This window comes from Aplidium turbinatum, chromosome 4 (genome assembly GCF_918807975.1).
Source record: "Aplidium turbinatum chromosome 4, kaAplTurb1.1, whole genome shotgun sequence".
Taxonomy (NCBI): domain Eukaryota; kingdom Metazoa; phylum Chordata; class Ascidiacea; order Aplousobranchia; family Polyclinidae; genus Aplidium; species Aplidium turbinatum.
This window is the reverse complement of record NC_137475.1, coordinates 13,314,559-13,327,439: the sequence shown is the minus strand read 5'-3', so window position 1 is coordinate 13,327,439 and position 12,881 is coordinate 13,314,559. Positions and strand designations below refer to the sequence as shown.

General features: G+C 37.5%; 1 protein-coding gene across 1 annotated transcript in view; it reads right to left on the bottom strand.

Annotated features, from left to right (window-relative positions):
• LOC145768466 (nuclear pore complex protein Nup98-Nup96-like) overlaps nucleotides 1-10,105 on the bottom strand; it is a 38,160-nt gene extending 28,055 nt beyond the window's left edge. The window contains exons 1-5 of the mRNA XM_082579962.1: nucleotides 9,913-10,105; nucleotides 8,929-9,033; nucleotides 3,696-3,932; nucleotides 742-957; nucleotides 139-242 (exon numbers count right to left, since the gene is read on the bottom strand). Coding sequence (XP_082436088.1) covers nucleotides 139-242; nucleotides 742-957; nucleotides 3,696-3,932; nucleotides 8,929-9,033; nucleotides 9,913-9,955 — 705 coding nt within the window. The 5' untranslated portion in view covers nucleotides 9,956-10,105. The remainder of the gene's footprint in view (nucleotides 1-138; nucleotides 243-741; nucleotides 958-3,695; nucleotides 3,933-8,928; nucleotides 9,034-9,912) is intronic.
• Between the last annotated feature and the right edge of the window lie 2,776 nt (nucleotides 10,106-12,881).

Here is a 12,881-nt window from a genome sequence, read left to right as displayed (position 1 = left end):
CAAAATTCGTATTTAAAGTGAAGATTTGTGTTTAAAAAAAGCTGAAACAGTAATCAATAGTTTTATATAAAAAAAAATGTTTTAAATTATGTTTAAAAATAGAACATACACACGATTGCCGATTGGCTTAGGTCTAACCTTGGCTGTAGAACCAAACAATCCACCAGAGGCAGTGGACTTTTGTCCAAATGTAAAGCCTGTCGCAGAGGAAGATGTTGCACCTCCAAAACTGGTTCCGGCGCCTGAAACAAAATAACAAATTCTTCCGTTTTTTTATTGTATTTTACGGCAAAGTATAACAAAAGTTACCAAACTCTGTGACATGGCGCTCTGTAGGGTATTTTAGAATTGAAAAGGAAGAACGATCTTACATCCAGCTTGGCCATCTCTATATGATATGAGATGTGTGAAAAAGTTATTGTGGCAGACTAAGCCAAAATTCACACATGAAGTGGTGTGAAAAACAGACAAACCACGAAGAAACATGATTTCAACAACTTACGTAGAGTTGCCCGAAGTTTTTAGGAATCCCTTAAACTTGAAAATCAACTGTGGTGTATGCAGTATTCTAAATTACGCAAAAAACTTCTTCAGCCCGCCTAGACATCTTGAGTATAAGTTTGAACACAGCATTTTAGAGTCACTCCTCTATGGTAATAAAGACATCTCATAAGTCACAACTAATAAAAATGTTCTTTTTACACGGTTCCAGGCGTTTACTAGATGAGATAACACACTTACTTGGTCCTTTTCTTCCAGCAAGATAATCATCCACCCGTAACTCTTCAAATATTTTTCCTTCATATTCTTTCATTGCAGTGATGCACTGATGTCGCGTACTAATGCTTTGCTGGATGCCATTCTTCATGGCTGTGTCACTTCCCGTTGTAGGCGCAAATTTGACAGCGCCAGTCCCATTTGGCTGTTGCGCTTGCTGTCCAAATGCGTTCGCGCCGACTGAACAGTAAACAAATACGTTAACTGGCAAGAAACAAAAGACAAACGCATTGCAATAGGAGGTCAACTGCAATATAAGTACGGGATCAGGACATTTTGGCGCGGCCGACCTGTCGCAAGGACATTTCACCGCGAGACTATTTGTCGAAAATTCTATTTCATTCATAGAGCATATTTTGCCTTGTGTTGGAGGTTTTTGTTTTCTAGTAGCATGTTGAATTTTCATCACATTTTTTTGCTAGACACTTGTTGTGAGGACGCACAAGTTATTCAATATAATACATGTTAGAAACAAGAAAATGCAAGATACAAGTATTCCTTGCTTATTAAGCCTAATTTGGTTCAGCCCAGAATTACTCCCAAATTTGTGAATACCGGTCTTCATTCAGCCTACTTTTCTACCAAATAACTTATCAGCAAATATAACGCTTTTTGCCATTACCATGCACAAACAATGTATGTACCTTTTTCTACCACTGAACTGTACTGAACCCCATAAAAAATCAAAGAAATACTCATTGCTACAGAGCAAAAACCATCAACAGTCTGATTAAATCATTGAACAACTAATCTTGAACAGAATTTTGTTGGTGCATACCAACAACGAATTAACTTTAATCATTGTTTAAGTTAATTGGTGTTGACTCATCCAACCCTAAATCATATATATTGATGACACCGAAAACATCCCTAGTGATATGGTACGTTCCATATTCATAACTTTACCAAAGAAAACCGGAGCAACAGAATGCTCACTCCACAGAACAATTAGCCTTGTGAATCATCTAACAAAGATCTTACTCCGAATCATGATGATGAGATTGAGACCAAAACTAAAATCGGAAATTTCAACAGCACAGTTTGGATTTGTTCCAGACAAAGGGACCACAAAAGGAATTTTTACATTAAAAATGATAACAGAGAGATGTATGTCAGATTCTTGTGTTTATTTAGAAAATTTTGTATTTTGTTCCACAATATTGTTTCTTTTGCATTCTTGCATTTTATCCAGTGTTTACGTTTGAGTGCCTTCCCACTTCCCAGACGGCAAAATCCCTCATTTTTACATTGATTCAACGTCTGCAGACATTGAATCAATGTAAAAATGAGGGAGCAAGTCTTTTAGGCGCCGGTCAAATAGGCACGCACACTGTGGCGTCAGGATATTTAGGTGCGGAGCACTGTGGTGCCCGTTCACTTAGGTACTATTCCTAGTAAAGTCTGCAGATTGTATCAGCTTGGCAGGTAGGGCAATGCTTTTCACACAAAATGTTATATTGAACAGAAAAATATGTTGTTTTGTTAATGCGCGTGCATTTATTTGTTGTTAGTCATGGCTTCATTGAGTGAAGCTGCTTTATCCGGCAATGCTTTTCACACAAAATGTTGTATTGAACAGAAAAATATGTCATGGCTTCCTTGAGTGAAGCTGCTTAAACCGGCAATGCTTTTTACACAAAATGTTATATCAAACAGAAAAATATATTGTTTTTTTAATACGCTTGTTTGGCATTTATTTGTTGATCCAGGTTTGCGTCGGCGACAGCTTTATCAATAAATTATTCCAGTTTCCGAACATGACTGAGTTCACTTTTAGTTAAGTCAAATAATAACCACACTAAACACCAGTCAAAAATATACCGTAGCCTATATTCAAGCGAATGGTAGGCTTGAGTGAAGAGTAACTTAGTTTTCAGTCAAAACCCCGACTAGATTTTGCCAAAGCTGAGCTGATACAATCTGCAGACTTTACAAGGAATAGCACCTAAATGAACAGGCGCCATAGTGCCCCGCACCTAAATATCCGGACGCCACAGTGTGCGCGTCTATTTGACCAGCGCCTAACTGTCTGCGCCTAAAAGACGTGGACCCAAAAATGACGCTTTTTTTTGTCTGGGTTTGTTCAAAATAAGTGTTTTACATCAAAACAACATTTTTCATGATTAACAATAGAGGTTAATGAGATAAAATCTCAGCGAAAACGTGTCAACGAAAATAAGACAGTGGCCAAATAGCGTTTGACATAAAAGATGAAGTTAAAACCTAGGTGGCAGTTTAGAATAAACCTGGGTTTCGGCGTTACATGTCTTAGTTGTCATTGAAGTTGACCATTTAAATGCTTGGATATGTTCGAAGGTCGTCCGTCGAAAAAGACTGTAGCCGAATAGGACTGTAACCGAATAGGGAACTAGCCGAACAGTAGCAGACCTTGCAAACCTGGTTCGACTCCCGGCTTCAGCTGGTTGTTGAAAACACCGCTCACCTCTACCCATAGTGTAATAAATTGGGTGGGCGTATTTGCTGAAGTAAAGGCGACCGGGAGAAAGGAACTGGCCAGGGCCACCTTACTCTCCTTAGTGTCGAAGGCTTAGTACCCGACACTTGAATCAAGTATGGGACTTTCTTCACTTTTTTACTGTACAAACAGGCTAATCTAAAAACGGAAGTGAGATGCTGTAACAATACAATTATAATGAATTGTGTTTGAACGAAATTGTTTGGATGTTCCAACGAAATCAAACGTAGAGAAGTTTTATGTAAAAATGTACATTTTTGTTTCGAACAGTACTGTCACTCAGTTTTACATTAGTTAAATTGCTTATAACTTATAACTTAAAATTACATTGTAAAAATTGCTTATAAATGCTTTGCTTTTACTTGGATGCTGCTGAGAAGCAACCACTAGAATTCGATGCAAACAAAACAGAAATTCCTCACAGTTTGAATAGAAAACAAACCTGAGGTTCCAAACAAACTTCCTCCGAATCCTGCTGCAGTTGTTGCTGGGGTGCTACTCCCAAACAAGCCACCACCAGTACGATTTTGGGAGAAACTAGAAGTTCCAAAATTGCTTTGAGTTGAGGGACCAAATGTGTTCTGTGTTGGAGTGCCAAATAACCCGCCGCCAGTCGTTTTAGCTGCAGGTGTACCAAAAATACTTGCAGTGTTTGAGCTTCCAAAGCCACCAAAACCACCTAAAGCAAAACGACTTACTCTAAGTATGTTGACAGGTTGCCATGAAAGAAGTTGTAAAAGTTAACAAGTAATATGCAAATTGTTAACATCGAGTGCTGGATACAATAACAAGCAATGCACTGGAAGTTTAAATCTTGAGGTAAAAGTATGTCACCCATAGCTTGTTCAGATACAACATCTCCATTTACTATAAAAACCTGCTGGAGGTAAAGCATGCCATTTATGGATCTTGAATTCGATTTTAAAGATACCAAGTTGGAAACTTCAAACTTATAATATGTGCAGAAAGTGTGGCAGAAGATTAAGCAGTTTTATTAAAATGTAAATCTATAATCAACAACTTCCAAGAAAAATTATGGAATGATAATGTTTAGATATGGCAAGAAAGATTTATGAGTACATCACATACAGTTCTCGGAATTAGCGGCGGCACGCGGCAATTGTCGTGGTAAATGCTGCCCAGGGTTGATCTCTAAGTGGTCAAAACTGGTTTTAATTACTAAACGGTTTAAACCTGGTTTTAACCGGTGAAAACTAGGTTAAACCGGTCAAAACCCAGAAAAATATTTTTATGTAGTGAATGGTCGGCTACCTGGGCTATTTAGGAAATATAAAAGCAGTTGTGAGTTGTGACCATTTTGATATGCTGGCCTCAAAATAGCTGGTGGCCATGGCCGCCTGAACTTTCATTAATGGCCGCCAATACCGACCTGTCAGGCAGCCACAGATGGCTGCCTGTAAAATTCATACGAAAGATTATATTTATCTTGGATTTTTCTCTTGTTTCAGCCCCGCTAAAAACAAGACATCAGACAGCGTTAAGACTACTACCTTAATTACATGTCGTGCTACGTCTAACGTCTTATGTGCTATGCAACGAGAGGGCAAATGTTGCGCAAATTTTATGCCAAAACTGATGGCAAATGTTTTTCATGAAAAAAAATTTGTTGGAATAAATTCTTGTACTTCAGTTGGCTGTGCAAATGGTTCATTGTTCTACCAAGCATTTTTTGGTTCACCAGAAACTTATTTTTAGAATTTGAATTCTCTCAATTATTAAAATAACCAACTGATTAAAATATCAAAAATAAACAGAGAAATTGAATAGTTTTTGTTCCAAATCCAGCATTTAGGTTATTGTTGATCAAAACAAAATATAGTTGAACAATGAACATCATTTCAAAGCCAAAGCCGAAAATTCAAAGCCGTTTATTCAAAGCTGATGATTCAAAGACGAAAATTCAAAGCGGTTGATTCAAAGACGACAATTCAAAGACGAAAATTCAAAGACGAAAATTCAAAGGCGTCAATTAAAAGCCGATAATTCAAAGCTGAGATTAACTACAAAAAACAAAACAGAGAAAAGCCAACAATTCAAACCTAAAATAGTTCATAACAAAACAGTTTCAATTTAATTACATACCAAAAGCCGACAATTCTAACAGAAAATAGTTCGCAAGAAAACTACATGCCAAAGTTGTGAGTAATTCCACGCAGATACTGAGCCGTTGTTCGAGCATCATACTGTTGCACAATGCGAAGGATCCGTTCAATTAGTTGTTCATATTTCCTTTTTCGAGATGGAGGATTGTGGCCTGCCACAAGAAGTTCCATTAGGACTTCGTTATGTTTTTGCTCTTTCTTAAGAGCGTTGATGCAGCGAAAGATGGACGGACGAAAGCAACCGACAGTTGATTGAAAACGTCTATGCCACCCTTCAATGCTATTGTTGGTACGATGCTCTCCACGCAAAGTGCGCTGATAAACATTCCAAAGTTCATTTGGGAACACAGCAGGTCTTCGATGCCCGTGGCGAGTTGGTCGACCAATCCAAGTGTCCTCAAAGTAATCAGCTACAGGTTGAATTCGGTGATCAAATTCTTCATCTATCACTAGGGCTTGTAATGCGTTCTCAACGTCTTGTTCTGGTACAAAAGCTAGTGCTGCCAGGCTCCGCGCACTCATTGCAAACTTTCCATCATCTTCTTTATAAGCTGCTACCAATCCAAATTGCTGTATTTTACGCCAAACACATTGCTGTAAATGGAAAAAGCAGCCCGTCAGTTAAGTTGCGGGAAAATTGTCTTGAATGGCATTGATTGCAGCCTTCCCAAAGTCTGTCATCCAGGACATTGGATTTATTTGAGGTCGAAGGTTTTTTATAGCCTGCAAAAGTCGACAATAGGTTTGAGCAGCTTTGTTCAGAAGAAGAGCATAGACAAGAGGTACAATTGTGCCTAATTCAATAGCATGGATGGTATATAGCTGTTGAAAGAGATGGCTTGGAGCTGTGCTAAACGTTCCATCAGAGAAATAGCTTTGACTCTGAGAGAGAAGTTCAAGGTTACGCAGGGTACTGAAGATGCATATGCGATCATTTCCAGGCCCAGAATCATAAAGCAGAAACACAGTACCATCATCTAATTTCTTGAATTCTAATGGAATTACCAGTTCTTCAGCATTTGACGGCTCCACAGGAATATTTTGTACTTGCCTTCTGGCTCGCTGAATGCTGCGTTTCAAAACACGTTCCTCAGGAATTTGAGCTGCTGCATTTGGATGCAAATCTGCTGTTGCCGCCGTAATGAGTTGCTGAGTTGTAGCGTAAGACGTTGCTGCTTGCAATTTAACCTGGGCACAAACGTCCAAAACCTGCTTACGCTGACCATTTGGAGCGTGGTTATGTTCTCCAACAAATTTCACTGCCTTTTCATTGCAGACATGCATTCTTGCTTTGCACTTATTTTCCTTCCAATACTCTTCACACAACCAGAAGCTTAACCCCTCACCAAGCTTACTATCCCTGTCGTGATTATAGCAGTAGCAGTGGCATGCTTTATTCCTTCCTCTTTCCGTTTTCGTGAAAGAAACATCCATACTACTCCTTGTTCGACTTCTGACTAACTTCAGCATTGCAAAACGATGGACTTTTGAGTACAGTACGAGCTCGCACTCTTATCACATCACAATAAGATTAATTAATTTCAATTATTGACTTTTCCAATCAAGCGGATTAATTATCGTCAACTTTGAACTGCCGGCTTTCAATTGACCGCTTGGAATTGTCGTCTTTGAATTATCGGCTTTCAATCGACCGCTTTGAATTGTTATCTTTGAATTATCGGCTTTGAATTTACCACTTTGAATTATCGGCTTTGAATAGACGCATAACCGGGTTATATTGCATAACAACAATGCCCAATTGCCCAATAAGAAATTTAAGTTTGTTTTACATTAATTCAACATCTAGCGACGCTAAATTATCATAGAATAATGTTAATTGCTCAACCAGGTATCGTTAACAAATTAATCGCTCCCTGAGAGAAGATTGCCTCGATATACGTTTACACTAACATAATTTCGGCACAATTGGGATACTGCGAGCAACACAAAGTCTGTTGGATAAAGGACTAGTCAGAATCGGAATCATCAGATGCTGTATCGGAGGATGAGGTTGTCGCGTGTCACTGGAATACTTGAAAACACAAAACTGCACGTTCATGAACGCGCGATGCCACATGATCGGAAGCATTACTTTTCTTTACTGCCGAAGAACCATTTATCCAATTTCGTACCAGTTTTTTAACTTGACCCCATAGCTTTTCTAATTCCGATCTGTTTCCGTCATAAAATTCTTTACAAATTTTGCAAAATACCACACTAACTTTTCCTTCTGTTCATAAGTTTGATAACGGGGTCTGCTACTATTCGGCTAGTCCGATTCGGCTACAGTCCAATTCGGCTAGTGTCCTATTCGGCTACAGTTTTGAATTGTATAAAGTATTTTATTCCACAATATCGTTTCTTTTGCATTCTTGGATTTTATCCAGTGTTTACCTTTGAGTGCCTTCCCAGACGAAAAACTCTGTCATTTTTACATCGTCTGCAGACGTTGAATCAATGTAAAAATGACAAATTTTGTTGTCTGGGTTCGTTCAAAATAAGTGTTTTACATCAAAACAACATTTTTCATGATTAACAATAGAGGTTAATGAGATAAAGTCTCAGCGAAAACGTGTCAACAAAAAAAAGACAGTTGCCAAATAGCACTTGACATAAAAGATGAAGTTAAAACCTAAGTGGCAGTTTAGAATAAACCTGGGTTTAGGCGTTACATGACCTGGAATAAACCCCACTCATCTAAAGCTTTGATGATTTCATCTATAAAAGAAACGATACTGTGGAATAAATACAACATTCTCTAAATAAACAGAAGGCGTCGTTGGATCTGGAATTTTGTATCATTCATAACAGTTGAGGATTCTAATATATTCTAAGTTTGCATACAGACGGTGACGTAGGATACATGTCGATTTTATGTGAGCAAACATTTCAATTTAATAGTTCAAACATTTTGCGCTAAATTTCATTTCAATTTACTTTTCTTTGTCGGAATGCAAAAGAAACGATATTGTGGAATAGAATACAAAATACAATTCAAAACTGTAGCCGAATAGGGAACTCGTCGAATCGGACTAGCCGAATCGGACTGTGGCCGAATAGGGACTAGCCGAATCGGACTAGCTGAATCGGACTAGCCGAAACGGGCCATTAGATAACCTATAGCAGGTAAATTCCACTTTTTAAATGTATCTTCCTTTGCCATGATTTATATTCGCAATGACACCCGTAAACAATAAGCATTCGATGAAAGAGTAACTTTTGCATAACTATTAAAGCAGTATTTATAAGGATGCAAACTTTTGCCAGCGCATAAAATAGCTTGTGTGATGCTCTGGGCTACCGCCGTGTGACACGATGAAGCGCATAAAATTTTGTTTGATTAAAGCATACAGCAATTGCCACCGCAGTCTAAGGTTTGTTGATTTGGCGACGGCAATGTTTTTGCCGTTGTAGATGGAAGCTAATTTCGAGGACTGTATATATAGGTATAGAATACCATGCTGCAACCAGAGTCCTCTGCCTTGCAACACGTTATAATCGTATGTTTTCCAGATCGGGTTCAGGCAAACTTTGAATTACTACAGTAGGTACCTGATGTAGAAGTAGCACCAAATGTACTTGTCCCACCAGTATTACCAAATAATCCTCCCCCAGTAGTGCTAGTCTTGTTGCCAAACAAGCCACCACTGGTAGCTCCTAAAATATAATATCACACATAAAAATAATTTACATGAAACACTGTACCAGTACTGCAGAGTTACCGCACACAAAAACATTGACTTGCAGTCAACATTCTGATTCCAGTGTATTGAATGCAGACTATAATTTGTTGATTCTAGCTTCATAGTGCATTGCTATATTCATAAATATCTACAGTAGTTACATATTAATTAGCTGTGTGCTTTCATATCACGATTCTTCATATTCAATAATTACATTTTCATACAAATCTCGTTAATAATTTTTTAAAAACAAAGCATTCATGTAATACTACTACATGTAATACTACATCCATGTAATTCCGTACATCCAATGTAATACTCATTTAGGTCACAAATCTTCATTTGGAAGATGACTGTGTAATGAATGATTGACGATTGTAAGACTTTTTTCTTGGCTTGAGAAAGCTTAAGATGCTTAATCCTCACAGTCTTACATATTTATAAAGGCTTTGAATCAATGAATCAGTGAGCTCGACTTAGTCAAGTTTTGGTGTGTTGTTAAAAGTTGTGAATGATTTTATTCACTAGAAGTTGCCGAACAGAGAGCTGACCTTAAAGTGCATTGGTCAAGCACACATACCAAATTGAATTAATCTCAGAGGTCTTGCTATAGTTTCATTTTACTTGTTTGCACATTGAGTTATAAAAGTAATATTATCATCAATTCATCATGCAAATTCGGTTTTGTCCCTACTAGTGGGGGTGACTGATTCTTTCCTTGCAGCAATTGCATTTACTCCAATTCTTCATCTCATTGGATGTGGCAAAGTAAAAATCACATCATAAATATATAAATAAAATTACAAACAATGAAAATTATTATCGTAAATATATACGCTACTAACTAACATACCAAAGCTGGAAGTTCCAAATCCTGTTTTTTGCTGGTTAAACATGGTTTATGCTGAGTGTACTCTAAAACCACAATGCTCTGCTCATCCAAGGACAATCCGCAACAACGCAGATGACAATACAACTTTCCAACTTCAACACAACAATAAAAACTGACACACTAACATCACATAACGCGTTTACAGAAACGATTGCACATTTATATCTAAAAAACTAGATGTAGTTAGACAAATCAGTTTCCTGATAAAGAGATGACATCGGAAAAACACAGAGTTACAGTAAAAATAAAGTTCTGATATAAATCACATAATTCATCAAAATTATTGAATTTGAAAAGAATCGCTGATTGAAGTTTCAACAAACATTTTTTAATTTTAAAAGCGCTGAAGGATTGATTTCATCTATGTACGCAGACCACAAAAGCTTTTTTGATAGCTTAATCCTAGCAGTTCTGCATACTTGTAAAGACTTTGAACTACTGATGCAGACCCGGTTGCCAAGATTGACAGACTTGAGTTTCTGATAATTGTTGAAATGTTGCCAGAGTATTCTTTTATCCACTACCACTAGGTGCCACTGAATGAGGAGCAGTCTTAAAATACGATTGCTCAAGCACATATCCGGAGAGCACACAAAACAGCACCACTTGATTTAGAGTGGAGCATGTAACAAGTAACCACTGAGCTAAAAGAGAGGATGTTAAGCTATCTTTTAAGTTTGTTGTTCATGCGCACACCGCAAGAAGCGAATTAGCGTTGCTTGATCTTATGATTTCTTTGTATATGTACAAAGTCAATCGGGGCTATTTGACCCTTTATAACATTTGTGGCGTAGTTTTAGTCAACACTAGGAGCAAATGCAAACATGAACAAACGATGCAACTGCACAAAATTATATTTAAATTATTTCAGAGGTGGCAATAAAAAAAATTGTGGGACGAATTTTGTGCATACCTACTTTGGTATGGTAAAGCAGAACTGGTGCAACAGACCAGGAGTTACAGAAATTGCCCATTTCGGTGAGTCTGATCCCTATTTGGTAGGGTGGTCCTCAAATGTATGCAAAAATTTCAAACTTAAAAAATTGTAGTGCACACACTTCTATTTGGTGCCAGATTACAGGTGAAAATTTAATAACTTGAGCGATTTACGAAACCCACCGAAGATAACGTAACATTTGCAATTGTACTTTAAAAAGACATAACACATCATGGCAGAACGAACACTAAACATGAGAAAAATGATAAATACTGTAAGAATACTGTACTCTCATACTGTAAGAATACTGTACTCTCATCCACCCACTGGTGGATGAGAGTACAAGAAGTCTCATAGTACAAAAGTCTCATAAAAAAATATTATATATACTATCATGAAGTATAAGCAAGAAATTTTGAAGAACATAAATATTTTTGGGATATTTCGTTGCCCACATGACAATTTGAGGGTTGGCATTTGGTCCCCCAAATTTTTTGAAATGCCCCATAACTCCTTAGCTAATGCTTTTAGACTAAAATTGAGACCATTTTTGAAATCTGCATCATGAAAAATGGTGGAATAGACACTTCAACCAACTTTCCACCCCAAATATAAACCTAAAACCAAAAAACATTGGGAACATCAACAGCGCCACCTAGTGACAACAACAAAATTTCAAAACGCAATATCTCAAAAACCGCTTGTTCAATTTTCAAAATTTTTTTTTGCCCAAGTTCAAATTTTTAAAACAACAAAATATATCAAAACCAACACCTTTTGAAACCTAGTGGTTACATTTCTTTCTAAAATATGTTGAATTATAATGGAATGCCTCACTTAGTAAAGTAGCAGTTTTAATGTTGTACAAATTTACACGTTTACATGATTCTATTCGAGGAAAGCTACACCCCCTGCCAATTCCCAATAATATAAGCAACCTTTTTCAATTACTCAAGATTTTGCATTTTAAATTATTTTCCGACTTCAAATGGAGTGATTTCAACTGTCATCTACTTCATGCTTTAATTTCTACTTTGTTATCTACTTCATGCAGTAATATTACGTGTCAATACGTGACAAACTGTGAGGCGAGGATTTATTGGCCTGACATAGGAGTTGCTTGTTACATCATAGAAAAAATTACGAAAAGTCGTCCTGTAAAAGTCTGAGGCGGGAATTTATTGGTCTGACATACGAGTTGCTTGTTACATCATAGAAAAATTTACGAAAAGTCATCCAGTAAAAGTTTTCGCCGAGACGCCGACATTCCAGTTTTATTCAGCTTAAAGATGCCACCAAAAAAGCGTTCAAAATTGCAGCCCTCCATTGAGTCACTTTTTGTTGCGTCTAGTCAGGATTTCAGCCAGCATGAAAGTGATCAAACACCTGAACGAAACGAAAGTGTGCCACTGCCAAAAGGCGTTAGCACGAGCAGGATAATCGCTGTTGAAGGGAGAAGCTATCAAAATTCGTGGGGAGCAAATTCCCGTGGCTAGAATACGATAGATGCAAAGGTAGAGCATTCTGTCCGATTTGCAACTGCTTGATCTATTTGCAAGCAATGAAACAATTTCATTAATGCTTCCAAACGTGGTCTGCATTGTGAAAATATACTTATCGTTGCCTTCCACCACATGCGAGACGGAGCAATCGTTTAGTGCACTCAGGCGCATAAAAACCTACTTGCGATCTACCATGACAACTTGACCAGTTGATTAACAGTTGGATTGACAGAGCTGCTGTTCGCAAAAATACTTTTGCCAAATGTTAAGTGTCAGAGCAGCAACGTAACAATAAAATTCACGACATACCTCCTGTGCTTTGTTTTAAAGTTGCTTTGTAAATTATCGAGCTACAAATCAGGTGTGAAAAGACAATTGCATCTACGAAACACGCTTAGTAAAAATCAAACAAAAACATGCAAGTGAATAAAAAAATAACAGTTAACCTCTCAAGTACATGTAGCTCCACACAGAGTGAAATTTACATGCCT